Source organism: Phoenix dactylifera, chromosome 8, assembly GCF_051530095.1.
Source record: "Phoenix dactylifera cultivar Ajwa chromosome 8, Ajwa_hap1_PhDact_Kaust_v1.1, whole genome shotgun sequence".
Classification (NCBI taxonomy): domain Eukaryota; kingdom Viridiplantae; phylum Streptophyta; class Magnoliopsida; order Arecales; family Arecaceae; genus Phoenix; species Phoenix dactylifera.
The window spans coordinates 8,525,579-8,548,756 of NC_143197.1; the positions used below are offsets into that span (position 1 = coordinate 8,525,579).

At 41.1% G+C, this 23,178-nt stretch overlaps 1 protein-coding gene and 1 pseudogene across 1 annotated transcript; both read right to left on the minus strand.

Annotated features, from left to right (window-relative positions):
- Positions 1 to 5,158: 5,158 nt before the first annotated feature.
- LOC120110076 (agmatine coumaroyltransferase-2-like) lies at positions 5,159 to 8,066 on the minus strand (annotated as a pseudogene).
- An 11,023-nt stretch (positions 8,067 to 19,089) lies between these two features.
- LOC120105691 (putative galacturonosyltransferase-like 7) lies at positions 19,090 to 20,995 on the minus strand. The gene has a single exon (XM_039118366.3). It carries the CDS (start codon positions 20,482 to 20,484, stop codon positions 19,363 to 19,365), a length of 1,122 nt encoding a protein of 373 aa, XP_038974294.1. The 5' UTR covers positions 20,485 to 20,995; the 3' UTR covers positions 19,090 to 19,362.
- Between the last annotated feature and the right edge of the window lie 2,183 nt (positions 20,996 to 23,178).

Below are 23,178 nucleotides of genomic sequence, written 5' to 3' on the forward strand. Positions count from 1 at the left end.
TATGCCACAAGGAGGACTAGAGTTTAACCAAAACAATGAATGTTTCAAACAATAGATTAAGAGGATGTAAAACAGCTTTTTTTTTTTTTTCAATTTGATCAAAGTTCGAAGACGGTATCCAATCTTGACATGATTTTAAAGCACTACAACAACAAACCAAATTGTCCAAATTTGAACCTAACTTAACTATGACTCGGCTTTAGAATTTTTGCAGGGAGAGCTACGACTGTCGAAAAATTTATATATTCAAACTCGATATGATTCTAACATGTTTCCAGTCCTGAAGGAAAGACCTCATTTCACCTGAAATCACAGATTGATCCAGATCCGACTCCATTTTAGATTAAGATGAAGTTACATGCCCAGGCCATTATGGCCTCACTAGGTTTTCTTTGAATTTTTGCCCCTCTTAACTGGCTAATTAGTTTCCCGGTCCACGCAAGCCAGTCTGCCTAATAATTCTTTAATAGAAGTAACCCGCCGTGGTATCTGGCCTATAAGCAATTTAAATGAAATGACCGAGAATCTGAGGTGGTTTCACGTAGTTACTGCTTTTGTCCCCCCCGAAAGCTACCTCCGAAATCAAAAAGGCCGACCGTTAGATTCGAGGGACCACGGTTGGTCCATTGGATCCCTTTCAATGAACCAATCGGATTATCCGACCGTTGGAGCTCGAAAGTGGAGCGCCTCCCAATGGCCAACTAGCCAAACCCAGGTCAAACTCGACCGTTGGAGATGTTCGAATTCATTCCCCGCTCTAAGTGGATGGGAGCAAAAGGGCTCTCTCTTATATTCGTTCCCTCAGATTGACCGTTTTGATTGCTTTAGAGCTTCTTCTCTATCTGTTACAAACTGTTTTTTTTTTCTCGTTTTTCCAGCGTATTAGTGCTCGAAACTTTTTCTTCGCGTTTTATCTCTCAATTTTTTAATATATCTATATATATATATATATATATATATATATATATATATATATATATATATATATATATATATATATATATATATATATATATATATATATTAGTTCCTCAATTATAGTTATTAGGCACAACTAGATCTTCCATTTGCTTACCTCTTTTTGAGTTGCAAAATGATCTCAAGTGCCTCTTATTAATGAGCTTTTAGGATAACCTGTTCTGGAGTTGGAAGATTAACACAAGTTTCCAATCAAGCGATGCATGGTAATAAGCCTGGATTACTAACAGGTTTCTTGTTGTTAGGCGTGCAACTCTTTGCTTATAAAGGAGCTTGGCACTCGGACTGGACTTGAGAAAAAAACTTATGTGAAATATTTTACCCGGCATCTGCATTCAGAAAGCAGCTCATATTGGCTAAGGCGTAAGCGCAAACTATCAAATGTATTGCATAGAATATCGAGAGAGTATAGGAGGCTATGATGTACATATTGGATTCGAACTTAAGGCCCCATTCGGAAGAACTTTTGGAGGGCAAAAAAGTACTTTCTGGTCCTCCAAAAGTATTTTTAGATGAAATATGGATGCTCGGTAAAAATTTCAGAAAACTGTTTTAGCTTTTTCAGAAAGCCAAAAACAGTTTTTTGGGAGAAGTTCCATTTTGGAGCTTTTTGAAAAATCACTTTTAGGCTCGGTCGGAAAGCTATTTTTTTGACCAAAATACCCATGATAAAATATTACAGTTACACAAAATATCCCTTTAATAATTATTTAACCAATTTTATCACCTAGCTAGAAATTTTGTTATATTATCAGAAATTAATTTACGCTAATAATTATAATATTTTATACTTTTATTATTGTATTATACTATAAATATAATATTATATTACATTATAATTTATATCATAATACATTGATATGTTATGTTAAATAATTTAATATTATATTAAATTATTATGCTATAGTATATAATATTATATTACTATAATATAATAATATAATATTATATTACAATAATATAATAATATAATGTTATATTACAATAATATTATACCATATCATATATTTATATATTAATATATATTATATTTTATTGTGCTCTGTTGTGTAATACTATGCAATGTTCTTTATGGTTATTTTGTTATGTACTTTTTTAATTTGTTTACCAAACACATGTTAAAGTGGCACACTACTTTAAAAATATAGTTATTAAATAACAAATAGCTTTTTATAAAAGCTCTACTTCAAAAAGCTCTATTTCCAAAAAATTTATTGCTAACAGCTCTTCCAAACGGGGCTAAAGCTTTTAAGTTTTGGATCCCATCATGCGCTACTAATACTTTTGAGCCCAATATTTTGCATTTTCTTAAAAAAAAAAGTACCAAGCAATATGGTTAAATATCAGAATAGATTATCATAAGAAGAAGACTTCGTTGGAGAGGCAAATGCTCACACATAGATATATGTGCTACCATCATCATAGGTTCACGCGCTCCCAAAAAGACCCATAAGTAATTAATAGATAAAATTATTTTATCCTAAAAGTGGATATTATATCCAAGTTGCAGTGAAAATTATTTTATCTTAAAATAAAATATATTAAAAACAAATTTTTTTTGCTGTCAATAAAAATTATAAATAATTAGCAAGGAAAACTATTTCATCATAAATTTACAAAATAAATAAAAGGTGCGACTAAGCCATGTGCATCATTAAATAGCGTATATTTTGTGAAAAAACTTAAAAATCTACCGATAGAAAGAATATTTAGCAGCAATATACTATTCCAACCAAAAATTAAAATCTGTTTACTATGAAAATGGTTTTTATCATGTAATATTATAAAAAATATTTGTAGTGAAACTAATTCATCAATACAAATATTAGACATTTGTATGCAAAAAATATTTAATTGTATTCCAAAATGATTTAACTGTATGCCAGGCTAGATTATGTGTGTTCCAAGCTTATTTAACTGTGTTCCAGACTAGATTAAGTGTTCAAATATTGATTAACTGCATGCCAAGCTAACTTAAATGTGTACCATGCTATATTATCTATATACCAAGCTTACTAACTTAATTACAATGGCGAGTTAACTGTATTCGAGGCTATATGAATTGAGTTCCAAGCTTACTTAACTAATTGCAATGGTGACAAATACACAATACCTATCAATATCATAAAGATCAGATTATTTGCCACACATTCATTATTTTTTTTCTTTTTTTTCTTCTATTTTCTTCTCTAGTGAGGCCGACGATGCCAGAAGAGGGGTCGGGCCATGGCGTCCGCGGGAGGGGCCCAATGGCAACCACGACTTTATTTATTTATTTATTTGTTATTTTATTTCATCACAATATATTTATTTATTATCTTATTTATTTATTTATTTATTCGTTCATTCATATATATATATATATATATGTATGTATTTATTTATTTATTTTCTTTTTCTTCTTTTTTTTCTTTCCTTCTATTTTCTCCTCGTGAGGCCGGTGGCACCAAAAGGGGGCCGGGCTGTGGCAGCAGTGGGAGGGGGCCCGACCGTGGCCAACGACGGCCACAGCAGCTTTATTTATTTCTTTATAATTATTTTATTTCATTACAATATATTATTTATTTATTTATTAATTTATTTACTTTCAATATATTTATTTATTATCCTATTTATTTATTCGTTCATTCATATATATATATATGTATTTATTTATTTATACTTTCTTTTTTTCTTTATTTTATTTTATTTTATTTTCTTTTTTCTCTTTCCTTTTCTTCTTATTTTTTCTTTTCTTTTCTTTTCTTCTATTTTCTCCTCCCTCGAGGCCAGTGGCACCAGAAGGGCTGAAGGGGGCAGGCCATGGTAGCCGTGGGAGCGGGCTCGGCCACGGCTAGCGACGGCTGTAGCGGCTTTATTTACTTATTTATAATTATTTTATTTCATTACGATATATTATTTATTTATTTATTCGTTCATATATATATATATATTTATTTATTTATTTTTCTTTTCTTTTTTTTTTCTTTTTTCTTTTTCTCTCTTTCCGTCTTCTTTCTTCTCCTCTCGCGAGGCCACCGGCACCGGAAAGGGACCGGGCCGTGGTGTCCGTAGGAGGGGGCCGCGGGAGGGAGCCGGGCCACCGCCGCCGGCAGGCCAGCGGAGACGGGCGCCCTCCCGCGAGGCCGGCGACGCTAAAAAGGGTCCAGACGCGGCGGACACGGGAGGAGGGTGGGCCATGGCCGGCGACGGCCGCAGGACGCGGGAGGGTGCCCTTCTTCCTCTTCTTCGGCACGTCCCCACCGTGGGGGTAGGGACGTTTCCGAGGGCGCGGCCGCGGGAGAGGACGGGCCGGGGCCTGCGACGGCCACGGAAGGGAGCTCGGGCGGGGGCAGGCCGTGGTCGGCGGCGGGCGGTTTGGCCTTTTTCTTGTTCTTCTTCTTCGAGGAATGGGAGATCAAAGAGGCGGGGGCATTTTCGGCATTTTCTTAAAAATAAAAGGGGCAATCACGGACCGAGAATTGAACTCGGTGAAGTTATTCGATCGAAGATTTTAAGACCGGTCAACGGAAACTTTTTGTTATACGAGGGTCTTTTGGAGGATGGAAAATTAATTTGCCAAAATTAAAATCTGATTACTGTGAAAATGGTTTTTATCATGTAATATTACAAAAAAACATTTGTAGTGAAACTAATTCATCAATAAAAAATGTTAGATTTTTTTTTTTCATACAAAAACATACCTATGGCAACGATTCTAGCATCATTACCAAAATCAATAATCAATTAGCAACAAGAACATGCCATCCCTAAAGCCTTCATATTTGCGATAATAACATTTTGATATCTTGTTGGTGGAGGCTTGAGGGGCCGAGTCAACGTTGGCAGAGGCCTGAAGGGCCGAGTCAGTCCCGCCGCCTGCCAACGTGGATGCGCTGGAGGAGTAGGGTGGGTTATACCACTAGGGGGTCCCTAAACCCACTGGCGAGGCCCTGTCGGAGTCCGGAGTTGGGCGAGGCTTGGTCGGAGTCGACTCGTGGCGCTATGGGCCCCTGCGCTAGTTTAAGGAAATAAAGTTGCGCCTTCACTGACACCTGCGGGTTTTGGTGTAATGGTAGCGCTTGATCCCAACATATCTTCCTATGATAGATATAGATCATAACTAAGCAAAATTCTTGGATCATAACTAAGCAAAATTCTTGGCAGGAATGAAAGTATTTGGAGCCGCAAATTTGGTGGCAACAAAATATTTTTTTATTATCAAAAACATTACCAAAGAGATATTACACGACAATTTTTTTATTTCATTGCATGATGACACCTAATAGTAACAACTTATGCTTCGTAGTAAATTATTTTCTTACTAAATGATAAATTTTATTGTAGACATCAGATGCGCTTGCTGGTTACTCTAGAGAGTAACATATTTTTTTGAAGGAGGCTTGGTTGTAGTCGAATAAGGCCACATGGACCTCAATGCTTCCATCTCCTATGAAGGAAGGTACGAGGAATATGACTCCCTCGATAGGCAGGAATGATGGCATGAAATAGAATGGACTTCCTCCGCCAAAGTCGAGATCATATAAGGGCAGCCTCAGCCAGCTATCCACGTCCACGTTAGGGCACAGCACCCACTTGTCCGCGTCGGCCGTCGGCGCCAGATCCTCCTTCTCCACGTCCACTTGCGAAGTCTATGAACGACCTGAAATAGGCGTCGTTCACTCTCGCGACGGCGTCATGGATGAGCTCGGCCGCATACTGCAATGGGCTGTCCACGAGATCCCGCACCCTAGCACGGGGGTATGCCCATAACACCATGTTACCGAAGTACTCGCCGGGCAGGCGTGGGTTCATCCTCCTCCGCCCGTCCACCGAGATCCGGACGTGGGTGGTCTCGGACTCGTGGAGCCTACGAGCCTTGGTGACCACCCTCCACAGGTGAGCCATGAGGCTCTCGAACGTGCTGTAAGGCTTGCTGGCCCCTGCCGATGCTCGGGACTTGAGCTTGGTCAGGAATTCCTTCGTGAAGTGCGCCTTGTGAACGACTATGTTGTCCTTGAGAGGATCGGACTTTGCAGCGCCGAACATGTTCTTGGGTGCGAACTCCACCCCTCGGTGCTCGAACTCCAGCAGAGGCGGCACGCGAGGGGTGAAGAACGCGCCCCGGTCGTGAACGGCGAGGCTGATCACGTCGAGGCCCCGCGTCGCGAGGCTCCATGCGATCAAGAAGTTGCCGGCGGCATGGGCATCGGCGACACGGTGGTGCGAGGTGAACCCCACCACGAGAGAGCCGCATGCAAACCGCGTGAGCTGGACCTGGAGGAGCTCCGCCACGCCATGCACCTCAGGGTGCAGGCTTAGCAGTGCCGGCGAGGGCTTGAAGGGCAATACCTGGTCCAGAGTGGAATCCACCGATGCCTCGACGAACCGCACGCCTTCGTCACTGAGGAGGATGACAGGGTTCCCTTCGGCGTCCTCCCCGAGCCTTCCGGCGAACTCCCTGTACTCGGAGAGCACCCTGGCGAGGCCATTCTGCATGACAGAATTGGGAGGAGCTGGTGCACGGAAGGCGTAGATGCTTGCAATGTGCATGTCATAGGTGGCTTTATCGAATACGCTCAGGGGGACATGAGGAGTGGTGGGTGGAAGATTGCATTCATAGTTGGGCTTGACGATTCTCGTGCTCTCCACGCTCACCTTCAGGATTTTGGTTGGGCTTGGCATGGCTGTACTGTGCGTTGGAGGAGATCTGTGAAACTTAAGGTTTGCAGGAGTGGTGGTGGTGGTGGCCTTGCTTAAATAGAGTGGAAATGATGATATGTGTCGTCCAACGCGATCCAAGTTGGTGGATGGTGGTTGTGAAATATTTATCAAAAGACAAGCACTGTCTTTTTTGTTCCCTATATTTAATTTTTCGTTTATTTATACGGTTGACTTGGCGAAGGATTCGCAGAACTGGGTCAGCAGGAGTAGGTAGACCGGAGAAAAGAGTCATGGATAGTTGCTGCTCTAGGAACCTACGTTGGATATTGGTTTTTTTATTACAATTCTAGTGCAAGGAGCTGGAGGCAATAGTAGTAGAAAATATGGAACTGGATAAAGAAACGGTTTTATTTCTCTTCTGGTTGTTTTTTCAATGTGAGCATAATGCAATACAAGAGCATCACTTTAAATAAAGCAATGCATAACAAATATAACAAATTAATAAAATATCTACATAAGTTGCGCTCTTCCTATCTTTCAGTATTCCTTTTTTTGAATTTCTTGCTATCTTTGACTGATATAGTTAGGATGCACCTGGACTTGAAGTTGGTTTGGTGCATTCCTCCAAAGATGGCTGGATTGGCTTGGATCAGATACTCTCGACTGATTTGTTGTTATTCCATGCAATATTTCCACATCTTGTTGGATGTCTTTTGGTTTGAATTTGCTGACCTTGGGTCTTCTTTATCTCAAATAAAACCCTCAGAGTGCTGAGCTGCAAAGGATGCCACCCAGTCCACCTACTTAGAGCCAACTGGGGCGGTTTTTATGCTTGTTTGGTAGAGAGTTTTTTTTGTCCTTTTTCCTATCCTTATCTGTTGAGCTAGAACCGTAGGTAGTGAGTGCATTATATATGCTTGGGTTAAAAGAACACGATATATTGGTCTGAAATGGAGTCGAACTTAACTTACTTCTCAGAAAATAATTTGGTAATGTTTCTACTTTAATAATAATTCAACAATATGTTTCTTCTGTAAGGGAGTATTTTAATTTCTCATTCCATTCATTAGATTTATATAGATAATACTTGCTCATATGATGCTTGCACGGTTTTTAAACAGGTGTGGACATTGGGAAGAAGTGGGTTTCGTAGAAACTTAATGATTAGGTTGAAGGTATAACAAAAGCAGCATTTCATGGTCATGCATTCAGCGGCTGGTAGCGTGGGGCATGCTGTCAAACATGCCACGATCAGTACCCCTTGATAAGATTTATTTTTTCAAAAAAAATTTAGTAAGTATTGTGTAGGACGATAGAAATGACTTAAGATGGTGCATGCTGGTTGGTGCAGGCTCTTCCCGTTTCGGAACATGCATTTAATTTGTGCCCGTGGAGTTGCGTGGTTGACTCACAGGCCACTCTATTTTTCTTTTTTTGGTAAAAACAGGCCACTCTATTTGGAAGGTTTAAAAAAAAAAAAAAAAAAAAAACCCACCTCGACAACATAGATTGAGACTGTAAACACTAGTATGATTCGGAGCCACGAAGATCGCATGACCTCTAATGGAATTCAATTATTGTAGTCTAATCAAGAGAAGCATAAAAATATAGGATAAAGAAATAGAAATCAAGGCTAATCATGATATGTGAACACATTAGTTTGACATGTCAGTTAGCTATGTCATCATTGCTAAATACATTAGTTTGTTATGTTAGCTTCATGATCTGCCATATTAGTTTTTAAGCTACTATATTAGTTTCTATCCTGTCATGTTAAATTGTATACTGTCACATCAACTTGACACATCAGTTTATCATATTGGTTTCTGAGTTGTTACGTCAACTTCTGATTTACTACATCAGTTTCTGAGCTGTTACAATAACCCATGATCTATCACATCAGACTCTGTACTGCCACGTCGACTTTTGATTTATCACTTCAATATATAAACTACCACGTCAACTTTTGAGCTGCTACTTCTAATTTTGATCTAGTATGTTAGGTTCTGCATGCATTCGTGATTTAGTTTTCAAACTCAAGTTGACATCTACGATAACGCCTTGAATTTGAGAGGGGTTGTTAACATAATTTTAGGAATATGTAATAATTTGTATTAGCTCATAATATTTTTTTATTAGCATAATTTTATATCATCTTTTATTATTTTTTATACAAAAACTTATATCAACTAGTAATATTTTTCTTTGTTAGCACGATTCTACATCAGTTTATATTATTTTTTTATATACAATCTGTATATTAGTATATATAATTTTTGAGATATATCGAATATAAGAAACATAAATATAATATTTTTTCTCTCTTTCTTTTTTTGTAATTATTTTAATAAAATGCAATTATATCAAAAAGATTCTTAATGCGCTTCTGCGACATAATAATTAAAGTCCCCTTGGTAAGCTAAGGAACATGGAGTCGTCTCCAAGGACCAGAAGGACTCCACCGGCCTGATGGCTGCTTTCATATTTTTTGGCTGTTTAACATTTCTTTTTATCATATTTGATTGATCGGACGAGAAATGATATTATTATGACATATTGACTTTTCTTTAATGAAAGAGCGAGGCAGCTTTTGCTGTCACGGTTCTTCCTCGCATTGCCGCTCGCCTGAGCGCACCAGGCGAGAATCTAATGAACCCCTTTTTCCTAGCATCTGAGCTGGGAGGCACCATGGGCGTACTATGCGAGCAGGAGCCGTGATGAACCACGTTGTTGCCAGCAAAATCTGATTTAAGAATTTAATAGAACTGCATGAAAAAAGAAGTACTGATCAGAAGCTAACGGAGTTGTGGATTGGATGACTGCCTACATGGTCAGTCATTCCGAAAGTACCATATAGCCCGAAAAATGAAGAGTTGCCTCGAGCACTTCGCGATTTTTTGTTTTCTGACTTTATTGGCGGGAATTCTTCATGATTGGCTTCTCCATTGCCTAATAGCAGTCAATCCGAAGGGGCTGGAATTAGTTCTCCCTTCCCGATAATTGCAAGGCCTACTAAAGCTTCATCTTTGTCTCTAGTCCGGATAGGATAAGATTGGATCTGGATAGTATAGTTTAGGCTTCCCGTCGAACTGGTGCAACATACTAAGTGGATTCTATCCATTAGGGTGATCGCAGAGACCACTTTCTAGGTCTGTTCTATATGTTTGCTAGAGCAGAGCCATCACTGAAACCTTTCTAATCTCAATCCTGCCTGCTGCCTAAGAGTTTCATACGCTTGCAACTTCTCAAGCGACATCTCATATAACACTGCAATTTGATGTATGACCTCGAGCTTGATATGCATGTCCTCATGAAACCTTGGGCATGTGTAAACTAGAAGCAATTTTTTTTTTCTTTTTCTTTTGGAGTTGAACATTAGAAAAACCTGGATTCTTTTTCTATCGATCACTTTGAGGCTGCCAACGGGACAAGTTAGGCCTAGGTCCGAACCAAGCCTGTTCACCAACTGCAGGCATTTTTTAGTTGTAATTGAGCTTTCTGGCTAAACAAACAAAGGACCTTCCGTCAAAGTGAGAGGAAATATCTATGAGATTGTTGACGCCTCCATGCATGGTCTCATGCGGGCAATAAGAAAAGAAATATGAAACCATTTTAGATACACTTTCACATGCTATGCAAACAGAGGGCTTTCCATGAAGACACAGTGGTAGTTGGGAGGTTGGGTTATCGAGTGCCCGGAAAATTTCAAAGGCGAGAAGTGAGCACTCCAGCAGTGCAATTACTAGGCAACCAGTGATCTCTGGGCCAAAGATTTTCTTCGTTTCATACTACACGACCTCCGGTGTTCATATATGTGTTCTCGGTGATTCCAATTTGGATGGCAAACAGCGACATGGAAAGGACATCAGGCCATTGCCCCTTTCGATGATTGGGAGTTGGACAATGGAACTCAGGCAACTGCAGGGCCCCCAAGGGTCGACATGCAAGCTAGCATCCAAAGGTCACTTATAAATGGAGCCAGCTCGGTCTTCAACCAAAAACAGGCCTACAGTTTCTGGTATGAGTGACCCAACTAAGACTCCAGCCCAAAAAAGGCCCACCGCTAGAAAAACCTCAAAGATAAAATGAAAAAAAAAGTCCCTCTGTGAGTACGCTCCCCAAATACATTGGGTCACTCCTGTCAGAGCGATTCCCATATAATAAAAGATTTGATCGATCATCAGATAGTACATTTTTTTCGGTGATTTTAGTTATCTTCGTAAGGTTACTCTTCTGAGCTTTTTCTAATTTTCTTCTCATGCTTCGGTGTAATTCCCTCGTGCTGTGCTGAGTCTAGGATGAATGTTGCTCATACAGCATTATTATCTAGTCCTTGACAATTAAAAATAACTTAAATGATAGGATCCAAAGGGAAGGTGGCGTACTCTTTTGTATTATATGTCGAGAAAAAAGCGTTTTAGTCTAAGCTTGTATGATTTAACCTGGATAAGTATTATGATTACCCTGCTTCCTGTGCAGTGTATATTCCCTCGAGAATTGCTTCCCTTGTAATGTACAAAACATTATTCTTGTGCGAGTTTGCTCGCTCTTACCTCCTACGCATGATGGCTGTCTTACCTATTTGATATCAAGTCCAATGCAGCAATGCACAATCATACAAATGATTCTTCTTCTTCTTCTTCTTTTTTCTTCAGTCCAAAACTCAAATTTATGTGTCTATATGCCACACCCCGAACCCATCATCTGGGTTCGGCATGCGACGCGGCCGCACACTCCGTAGGGCAGAGCTCTAGAGAATATGCTAGGCCTGAAAATTTAATACAACCTCAATATCCGTAAGCAAGAATGATCTCAATTCATACCAAACAGCAAAGTTGATCCAATTATAAAATTTGATCATCTAATCAGTATCAATAATGCTCTATCTAGTCATCCCCATCATCTGGTATCTCAACTATAGCTATATACTATGCAACCTGCAACTCTGAAAAAGAAAAAGAGGAAGAGATTGTGAGCTTTACAGCCTAGTAAGAATCCCCACACTTCCACACCAACACAATAATAATATTATAAATTTAAAAATTGTAAGAAATTATTATACACACTAGGAAATTACAAATCAGCTATCAATAAGGCTCGAATAATTAATATAAATTTATACATAAAAAATCAATAGAAATCCAGCTACTTAAGAGTGATATACCATACGACATCTCATAAATCTTGATTAGTGTTTTCAATGCTTTTCATTCCATTCCTTTTTAATTTGATCCGGATAAATTATCTTTTCAACTTTAGACCAAATCTTGGTCATATTTTCCAGCCTATGATAGAACCTTCCAAGGTGTCATATTTCCAGCCTGGGACGGGGCTTGCTATAGTTTCGCATTTCCGGCTTGTGATGGACTTACCAAAGTATCACATTTCCAACTTGTGACGAAGCTTGCCATAGTAACGAGATAAGCCAAAAATTCTTGTTTATTCAATCCAATTCACATCCACACATCAATTCCTTTTTATTTTCGCCTTTAGGCTAACCACGATCACGTTTTCCACCCGTGACAGGACAATCAATGTAACATGGTTAGTCTAGAGCACCACATCTATTAATCCGATTATGCAAGTGTAAGTTATGCCCATATATGCATCCATCATACTCTCAATCACAGACATACATGATCAGAATATGATTTGATACAGAAACCATCATAAAACTATTCTTACTTCTTACTTATCTAGATTATTAACATATCATACATATATAGGTACAAAAATATCTATATCATACAGGTCAGTGTATAAGGATTCTTATCTTTTTACTGACAGTCCAAATAGACTAATACTTGCCCGCACCCCGATCAACGAACCAGGGTGCGCAGAACCCTGCTCAATGTCCTCTTGCCCAGAAAATTGTTCTCCTACAGAACCATATCAATATCAAAAAACATTCGAGGTATCCGACAACCCAGAATTCTCAACTAGTACACTAAAGGGTCTATCACATAGTAATCTCAAACTACCACCCAATCATTTTAATCAAGAATTTCTTCGAATCGACTAGAGAAACCCGAAAACTCGGGACCCCTCATACGGCTGCATAACGTCGACTTGAAACCTTTCCTATAGCTACATAATGCCGACCCGAGACCAATACCGACTCGAAGCTCCAGGTCACAACGCTAGCTAGAACCACTCTAAGGGTCAGCCCGATTTGACAAAGTACCTAGACCCGTCACTGGTCCACTAAAACATGTAGAAAAAGAATGAGTAGAGAGAGATAGAGTGATAAAGAGAGAAAAATAGAGAGAGAAATAATTCAGGTAGAAAGAGAAACAAGAGAGAAAAGAGAGAAAAGTAGAGAGAGAAGACAGAATGCCTTCTTCCTCTTCTCAAAATTGGGGAGAGTCTCTCTCCCTCTTCTTCTCAAACCGAGCAATGGAAGAGAGAGAAAGAACGGAGATTGCTCGGGGTGAAGGCTTTGGAGGGAGAGAGCCCTCTCTTTATAGAGGAGCTCTATGGTTCCGGCGGCCCTAGGACTCCGACTCCTAGTTGGAAAAGTTGAAGGAGAAGAAGACTCCAATCGGAGTCTCTTCTCTCTTGCCTCGCGCTATAGGGCACGATTTGCCCTAGGCTAGCCTCTTTCGGGCCGGCTCGCAAGCCCAAAGGCTAGGCTGGATTAGGATGTGTTGCTACGGTATATGAATTTAGTAAATTGATTTATTATTTTAGAAACCTTTGCATTTTGGGCACTTAGAAACCCAAATATAGCTTGGTAGTGCATGTTGCCCATGTATACATAAAAAATAGCAGATACAATGAGGTGTGCTTGTATAAGAATCCATCATTTCTTGATGCAAGGTTCCCCATCGGTATCCCACATTTTTTACACTATTTCCCTTGCTTCGTCCCACATCAATCTCCCAGCATTGCAAATATTTTAGACACCATAGCACAAGAGCCGAACCACTGAGCTGAAACTAATAATAAGAATTTTTAATGGACCCACTTGCACGGTCTCGGGCTCTTGGATGGTTGTCGGTAGCTGTAAAGGTTGGATTCTTTTCTGCTCCCTCCTCTGAAGAACTTCTCCACCATGAGTGCATTGACAAATGGGAGCCAGAGACTCAGAGCCACACACGGTGATTTGTGTTTTAAAAGTGTGCAGTAATGGCAGACCTAAAGGCCGATGGAGCCAATTCCAAGACCTCTCTCAACTAAGAGATGCCAGGCTGGGAGGCTTGGGATGCCTCGCCTGACCTACCTGAGAGCTTTGAAAAGAGGGAAAGAGAACAAATGGTCTGAGAGCATCCAACACCAAAGATTGCAAATATAAAGGGTTGGTAGAGCACTCTGTCACCAAGACCATCAGCTTAATTTATCAAGGTGGCTGGCTCAGAGGACAGGCGATTAGCTACCGGCTCTCATAATGGAACCACTCAATGTGAGGTTGGACCCACTTTAACTTGGTGACTCCACTTAGTTGTGTACCGAGTTGGTGGTACGTAGAGAAGGCTGCGTGCTGCGTTCCAGATTGTCAGAGATGAATTAACGGGATCTTTTGAAGGGGGCACCCAACAGATGTCTGAGATGAAACATTACTTAAAATGTATGTGACTTTTTGGTGAAAAAATGCATTTGATTGTAAGCTAAATGCCTATGGAATGAAAAGGTCTTTAAATGTTTTAGAGAAAAAGCTGCTTAGAGCGCTTCGTGACTCGTTAAATTTTGATTTTTTTGAATGTATTCATACTAAGTCATGTATGGATTATCCAGTTGCAAATAAAAAAAATCTTTAAATTTTTGAAATATTTTTTTTGCCATATGGTTCACAATTAGTCGGTACATCAATATCTTCCTTTTGCTATGAATTCCATAAATTAAGATGAATCAGAGGTACTCTTTTTCTTGCACAATGTCATGGGTCAAGAATTTTTATTTCTTCCATGTAGGTATAGCCAATGGAATAACGTAATTTTTGTTTTCTTTTTTTTTCTTCCTCGAGATGATGTCACTGAATAAATCTTTAATGAAGTGAGTGTCTGGCTTAGTGGTGCATAGCATTATAACCATTCAGAATGCTGTCCTATGTTCTACATAAGCTGCTATGATATACATATCTTGGCATGTAGGTTGGTGAATATATTAACCAATAAAAGATCAAATTTGGTAATGAACATGTTGTTAGTATGCATCAGCAAGAGATGCTCTGAACACAAAACGCCACATCAGAAGGATTGTTGTTTTTTAAGGCATGCCCCTTTATAATATATTATCTACGAATTTGATTTAAACTCTCCCCATTTAATAAATTCAAGGAGAAGGTCATGTTGGCATAAGGTTTGGTATGTCACAGTAGACGCTTTTATTTGAATGATTAGAGTAGATATATGCATTTAAAACACTATCAGGAAAGGGAAAAATTATTAGATTATCAACGTCTGAAAGAGAGATTATTAAGTATGGAAGAGAAGAAGGAAGTAGATTTTTACTCAAACTCCTTAATATGTTCATTTAGCTTACAACCATATATCATATGGTCTCTTGACGATTAAGAATCTGCCAAAAAGGAAGATCAGCTAACCGTCGTGCGAAGATCTGAAATCAGCAACAAAACTTTCTGAATTCCTCTACTAACCAATCCGTTACCAGTTTTTGCAAACTTACACCACTTTCAAACATCGCGTTATAGACTATGATTCAAGGTTAGTTTTAGCTTATACTATCTCAGATGCTTTCCATAGTTTAACCACGAATAGCTAATAAAATTTTATTTCATTATCATTATGCACCTTGCTTATGCAGAACATGCTTGATTAATCCTCCAACCATGTTTTACTGAGAGGCTAAGCATTCATGTTAAAAGAAATTTGAACCAGATAAAAATCTTATTTTAAACTACAAGCATATAACATAATGATATAGGTTCTGGCAAAATATCATCTTTAGCTGTTTCAAGAAAAATGGTGATGGAATAGTTCTGGAAAGGATCCAGGATTTACAGAGCCATCACAGTCAATACCAATTCTTGCCTAGACATATATATATATATATATATATATATATATATATATATATATATATATATATATATATATATATATATATATATATATATAATGGGTAAGGTTGGTGCCCCAAGTAAAATCCATTTACCATTTAGGAAGGGAGAGAGAGGTACGTTAGAGCTATATGAATTGCCGTTTTCAACTAAAACAAAAAAAAGAGGAAGGGAGGGAGAGGTGGCAAACCTAAAGCGTGTCATCAAAAACTTCTAAAACAAATTAAAGACTATACCAACGACTGGAGAACTAACTAGGAATTAGGAAATGACTTGCATAGATTTCTTTGTCTACCTGGAAAGCAGTCGTGCCACTTGGACTATTTATTTAAGACGGAAACATGGTGCCGTCCACGGTTCTAAAATAGCTCGATGACAGAAAGGCAGGATAAAGACAGGAGTTCTAGAAGCAGGGGTTGCTAAATTATATTGCTCAACCTCGATTCTTGTAACTATTAAAGCTCTTGCTTCGCCTTTGGATTCCTCCCGTCTCTGTGACGCGTCCGGAGTGCGCGGCCACGCACGGCTGATCCTCTCCTTGCATCAACTGATACCTCTAGTATGGGTCTCTCGTTACTTCGTCCACAAAGTTTGGATCTCGACCCAACGGGGTTTCTTAGGTTTTGCTCTTGACCTAGTCTTGACTCAATTCTTGCAACAGACCAACAGCATCATACCTTTGAGCAGTTCAAGCCAGGACTTACGACGGTCTCTACCTCTCTAGAGCTTATCCAGCCGGTAATCAAGAGTTTGAATAATTATATCCTACACGACGTGCACCATATGGCTATGCACGTTACCACTCATAGTCACTCGTTCATCTGGGCTCGTTCATCTGGACTCGTTCATCAAGTGTTCATCTCGATGCACCACTATAGGAGCAAACATACATTTGTGACCGGTGGCATGCACGGCTTCATGATGCAGGCGGTGCAGGATATAGTTTGCCCAAGACATGCCCCTAAATTTGTGGCCCAAGTAAAGATAGATTGAGCTGGCTTGCTGGACCTAGAATGCTACATAGAACCAAGTGGAATCACCCTAAAAGTAAAATATTCTGGAGCAAGTAGCATTTATAATCCAAATATTTCAAGCAAAATCTTAGATTGTGATTAACATATCAGTTGGAGGACAGGTCCAGAAGCGCAGTGGTACAACTTTTGATACGTAGAAACAGAAGCCGGAACACCACAACCGCCGACATCACGGGCCCGTTGATCTCAACCCACCAACCGACGGGCCCACTGGCTCGCTCGTTGGACCACCATCGCAATAGCTGCATGGCTTGACTCGTTACATAAAATTCCAGGCCAGCCGATCTTTTTGTTTCCCTACCAGCCTCACACTCGAATGAACAACTCTTTAAGAAGCAACGGTGCAACAAGGGATTGGACGGTTGTGGTAGAAGAAAGGAACAATCGGATGGCCCACACCAGCCCATGGGTTCTCATTTCATTTGGCAGGACCACCACATGCAATATGCCCTCACCAACCCTAGCCTCTGCAGCAAGGAATATCCGGCCTTCAAAGCCGAACCCCCTTTCTCTTTATTCCAGAAATCTCTAGTGGACAACTGACAGAGCCAAGTCTCTAATAATAACTAAATATATGTAAACGAAGTGTTCATTTCTTTACTCATACTACTACTCATGAAAAATTACAACTCATGGTGCACATCATTTATAGGCACAAACATTGAACTCATGTAGTAACTAACTGCTCCGCCGGGAGATTATTAGGATGAACCTAGCCACTTCCAATAGAAACAAGCGGAACGTTTTTGTCCTTGTAAGTACTTGTCTAAACCTGTTTTTTCCCAAACATAGGCCTGTTTAATCCTTGTGCACAGTTACTCAGCCTACATAGTTATCCCTGCAAGGAATTAAGCATAAAATGGACATCATAATGAAGAATCTATCGACAGGAATCAAACACAAAATGGCTGTCGATCTAAGTAGCTAAATTATTCCTGATCGACAGAGCCCAAATTAGTCCTCGAAAGAAGCTACAAACATAAACTGGAAACCAGCAAGAAGGTCCCTTCTGCCACCAAACGAAATCCAGAACGAGATGACACGGAAAACTCCTGCTACTTATATTTACCTTTTGGGCTACTTACTGCTAAAAAAATAATAAATATATATATATACACAAAATCCTCTCTAAGATGAAAGATAAATTATATTTACCTCTAATAATTTAGAAAATCTATACTTAGTCCCTCTAAATTTGTATTTATACAATACTTTAATCCACGTTACCTCAAATGGAATCCAACTTTAATATCAAAAAAGAATTTCAAAAATGATCCAAATAATCTAAAATGATATAGCAACCACTCAAGAACATAAACAAAATATGTGCATCTACCTTTCTATCGAGAAGCAATTTTGATTTTTTATATGAGATAAATAGTTTTATTAACACAACCATTAATTTAATTGAATGGAATGGAAGTGTGGGTTGTACGCATTACTGGATAAACCTAAACCTCGAAAAAAGTTATGTAATTTACTTTTTTTAAAAAAAAAAGCCACTCCAAAAGCCAAAAAGCAACCCCCGAGCCTCACACCAAGCCTGGTTTCTTAATGATAGGAAGATGTAACCGCTAATTAAACAAAGTATTAGGAGATGGATGTCGCCATCACGACAAACTATCGAAGCCCGGCAAGAATAAGGAGAATGAGAGGGCCGAATACAGAGCATGGACACGAGTTAACAGAGGAAAAGGCACCCGGTCCCCATTCACTCCTTGGATGCGAAGTGCTCTCCTATGGAAAGCGAACCTTGCGGGCTGTCCCTAATAATGCAAGGATGACACGAATATTTCTTTAGCATATAAAATTTAAAACAGAAGACTTGGGAATGCAGATGGACATGATATGGAAGGTGGTAGAATGTTAGTGGAAATAATAGAAGAAATAAAAGCTTATAGCTTTATATCGATGTAAGCAAAGGCGAAGGAATAACTAGGAGAAAAATAGAGGGAGAAGTGGGCCAAGCAGAGGGTTACAGAGAAATGGGAAGGCGATGGTTTCGGGCGGTAGTTCACAAATCACAAGTCTGTTGCTGCCACTGAAACAAGGCCATGCCTCCACGATCCCAATCTCTCTGGCCAGAAAAGAGCCTCACCCCTTTCTCTCCGAGCCATTCTACTCACTTCTTGCCATGAAATTTTTAGCGGCACATCCTTGAAATCCTTCCTTAATTTAAAGCAGACGTCTACGACGCTACCCATGACTCCCACCTTTCTATCGCCTGCCAATAAAGTCCAGAAACCGGCGGTGCCTCCTTCCAGACCAAATCAAATCCCCGTGTCTTCTTTGTTCTTTCTATCAGCGCTTTAACAGTCGTGCGCTGCTGCTCAGTTCGATCCTTTCGCTGTTAATAAGTAGAAAAACCCGGCACCTGCCGGTGGGACAGATAAATAGTTGGAGGGAGAGAGGGAGTAGTAAAACAAATTGAATGTCTGTTCCTTTTATTTGTGGAGGCAACAACAATAGAATAAAATACAAATCACCTCGTAAAAGAAGAAAAAGGATGGTGGTAGTGAATGGTGAGGTCACCCAAAAAAAGAAAGGTAAAATTAAAAATAGAATATGGAAAATATAGAAAGTGGAAGAGGGGGTGGAGATGGTTGGAGCGGCAAAAAAAAGGAAAAAAGGGTGGGGGATGATGATACGATAAGACGCCAGTTGAGGAGGGGTGAAAAAAATGGGGGTTTACAGCGAGGAGGCGGGGCCGTACAGGTCGTAAGGGGCCCAAAGGGCGTCGAGGGGGCACGGGCGGTTTGAGTCGAGCCGCACCCAGGGCTTGCCGCTGCCGCTCCAGTGGAGGAGGCTGACCGGTCCCGGGTGGAGGTCGCGACAGCTGCCCTTGACGTTATCACCGCCCAGCCCGTGCTGGTTCCACCTGTGCTCGATCGGCGCCACGTGTCCCGCGAACACCAAAAGGAACGGCGGCAGCGAGCCCAGCTCGTATATCCGGCCGCCCCAGCCGGCGCTCGCCCCGCCCTTCTGTACCTCCATCCACCTCACGATCCGCCGCGTGTACCCGAAACGCCGCCAACGGACCAGATCGATGACCATCACACCCGTGTTGAAATAGCACGGCCGTCGGCCGGCGAACGTCCCGGCGAGTCGCGGGTCCGACCAGAAGCGCTCCGTGAAGTACTTGGTGAAGTTGGCGTGGCAGTACTCCGGCGCCCCCACCGTCCGCGACCCCAGGCTCGTCCTCCACAGCTTCGCGACGTCGTCGACCACCACAAGATCGGAATCCAGGTAGATCACCCGCCGCACGCACGGCTCCAGCATGTCGGCGAGGTAGTTCCTCGCGTAGTTGAGCGGCTGCTCCAACGCCTGCCGCACGGACGAGGAAATCAAGCCCCGGACCCTCTCCGGATCGAAGTAGTAGACCTTGAATCGGAGCCGGGGGAAGGCGGAGCGGACCAGGGTTTCGAGACTGGTATCGGAGACGAGGAAATGGAAGAAGACGTTCTCCGGGCAGAGAGCGTGCTGCAGGATGGAGTGGACGGCGGCGATGGAACCACGGAGGTAGTCCACGTCGAGGGTGATGGCGATGTGGACGAGGGATGGGTCACAAACGGTAGAGTCGTCGCCGAGGCCGCCGCATTCCTCCGCATTGCGGAATGGCGGGGCCTGGCGGAACGAGAAGCTGTCTCGGGCGCCACTGGCGTGGGTGCCGGCGGGGAAGCGGAGGTAGCCGTCGAGATTGGAGGATCGGATGGCCTCGGCGGGTGGGAAGGACTGGAGGGAGGGGGAGAGGACGACCATGACCGTGGCGGCGGAGAAGAAGCCGGAGATCCGCATGATCCAAAGCATCATGCAGCCGCCGTGGTCCCCGCCCTTCCGCCGCCGCCGCCGCCGCGTCTTGAAGTGGAATAGATCCGCGAAGCGGGAGAAGGCGGAGAGGAGGAGGAGGGCTAGGGTTCCCTTGAGGCCCGCCAGCTCGGAGTGCGGGGGCAAATGAGGGAAACCCCGGGGTGGAATCGCCCGATCGTGGAGGCTTCAGAGCTCGGATCCCTTGGGAGCGAAGCAATCGCCGACAGGAAAAGGTCGGTAGAAGAAAAGGGAGCGGGAATAATCCATAAGAAAAGATAGGAGAAGGAAGCGTGGAACCAGAGAGAAGGAAGAGGAGAGCAGAGCCCGGCTACGGTGAAACGATCCGGGGTCTCAGTTTCTCGCTTCCGCTTCCGCCGCCTCAGCTTTTCTCTAATCGATATTCTCTCTTGAAGGAAGCGGAGCGGCGGCAGCAGCAGCGAAAATGAGTAGCTTTCGCCCTTCTCCTTTTGCTTTTTCAACCTTAGAAATAAATGGCCCCGAATATTTCCCATCTATTACTTCGTTTTAAAATCTAGTACGCTGGTGCCAGTTTTAATTATTTATCATAATTATAGTTTTATTTTGTTGTTACCCACTAATAGAGTTTCTCACGGGTCCTAGTTGTCAGCCGCATTAATAAAGATCCTCGCGAGCCAAAGCGGCCCAGCTGGCTCCGACGAATCATAGACGTCTATTTCCCTAAAATGACGTTTTGACCCTCCTGTTCTGGATTTCGTTGTCCCTAAAATCGCAAATATCTGATTCCGGCGACTCTTCCTGCTTAGCTTGCATGCTCTAGGGACAGGATGGTCCATTTGCTATCACATTGATGTATAGACCAAACATGAGACGGTCAGTGATTAATTAGTAGCCTGATAATTTGATTTTGTATTTTCTTGGTTAGTAGCCGGATTATACGAAATGACGAGATTGCCCCGTACAATTTGACGTCGGCGAGGTTGGACTTGCCTGCATTCTCCATCCGCTTCGCCGGAGCCGCTCGATGGGCGATGATGCGCATCGGAGCCGTGTGCTCTAGGACGGCCGCTGGGGCTTCCTAATCGCCGCGCGGTACCGATGTACGGCCCCGTCATCGCCGCAGCGTCGTGATCGTGTGCCCCCCGGGAACCGTGCTACCTCGAGATCCGTGCACGCCACCGTATGCCGTACGCCAGCTTGGCGACCACTTCGGGCGGTCTGGCGGGAACACTCGGTCCGTACTCCCAATTGTAAGTAAAAATTCTGCGATTCCAACCAGATACTGCCACCTCCTCACACCCGCTTGATTTTTAAAGAATTGATATGTTGTTTCCTTGCAATTTGGTTTGTAGGGAATCCGCTTGCGAGCTGTCACGGGTTGGGACTCGCAAGGCCGAAAGAGGAGTGGAAGGTCTTTGAAGGATTGGGAATTCCGTGAGTCCTCGTGACGGGTGCCCGCACGTTGCCCATTACGTCCTTATCGACTAACAAAAAATCCTGACCGCCGTTGAGAGGGTTGGGCTTCATATTTTGTCATATTTAATGTCTATTTAAAAAAATAAAAAAATTAAATTAGGATGGATTTTTTTTCTAGGAATAAAGGTTTGTGACTAAAAAAATAAAAAAGAAAAACAAAATCAACCATCTAAAGAGAGACCTAAGTGCATCCTCTCTTCTTTCTCACGAGGCTTTACTTCTCATTCTGAAATTCTTGTCTTCTTTCTTATGAGGCTTTTCTTCGCATCCTAAAATTTTTGACTCCTTCTAGAAATCTTCTTCTTTATAAATACATCCAGGCCATAGCATAGTGTTCGCCATGACCAAGTAATGTACTCTTAATGAAATAGTCATCTAGCATCTTAATATACATCTTCAAATAAATCGATACATAATTTTCAGAGCATGATGCTCACCAATAGATATTACATATCTTAAGGATGAAAGTAGATTGGATAATATCCAAGATCCGTTTTCGTATCTGAATCTTTCCGAATATGAATAGAAATTTGAGTAGCCGACTAATATCTGTATTCATACATCTTAGAGAAAAATAGATTTGGATATAGATGGACAACTATCCGATTAGTATCTAAATATCCTATTCCATTGGTAACCTTATTTAATTTTATATGGCACTCATGAAATGTTAAGGATAATAAATGGCCACATTAACATGCTATTATTTTTGTTTATCATTCACTTTTTAATATCTTTGATTATATGGTCATAAGGTTTAATTATCTAATTTATATTCTTATTTTCGGTATATGATCTGTATCTGTTTAAAACAAATATAGATATGAATTATTGCATCCGACTAACATCCGTATTCGTATCTATATTCGTAAAACAAAACAAATATTGTTATGGATATGCTAGTATCTGATTCGTATCCGATCCGATTCCAGCCCTAACATAGTTCGATGATATACCACTAGTAACATAGTTATTTAATATCCTAATATACATCTCTGGGCAAATCAATATAAAGTTTCAAAAATATTGTGTTTACTAATATATACTTATGGCTAGACGGTAGATACTTAGCAAAATAGTCATCCAACATTACAATATGCATCTCTAAATAAATTGATACACAATTTTTAAATTATGGTACTCACTAATGTATAAATATAGTCAGGTGATATACGCTTGTTGGCTTCTAAATATATATAGTCACCTTCTTTGATATACACCCAGTAGGGACCCATTCATACT

Bases quoted from the DNA above. Each gene is read 5' to 3' on its own strand.
- LOC120105691 (XM_039118366.3), bottom strand. From the start codon at position 20,484: ATGATGCTTTGGATCATGCGGATCTCCGGCTTCTTCTCCGCCGCCACG.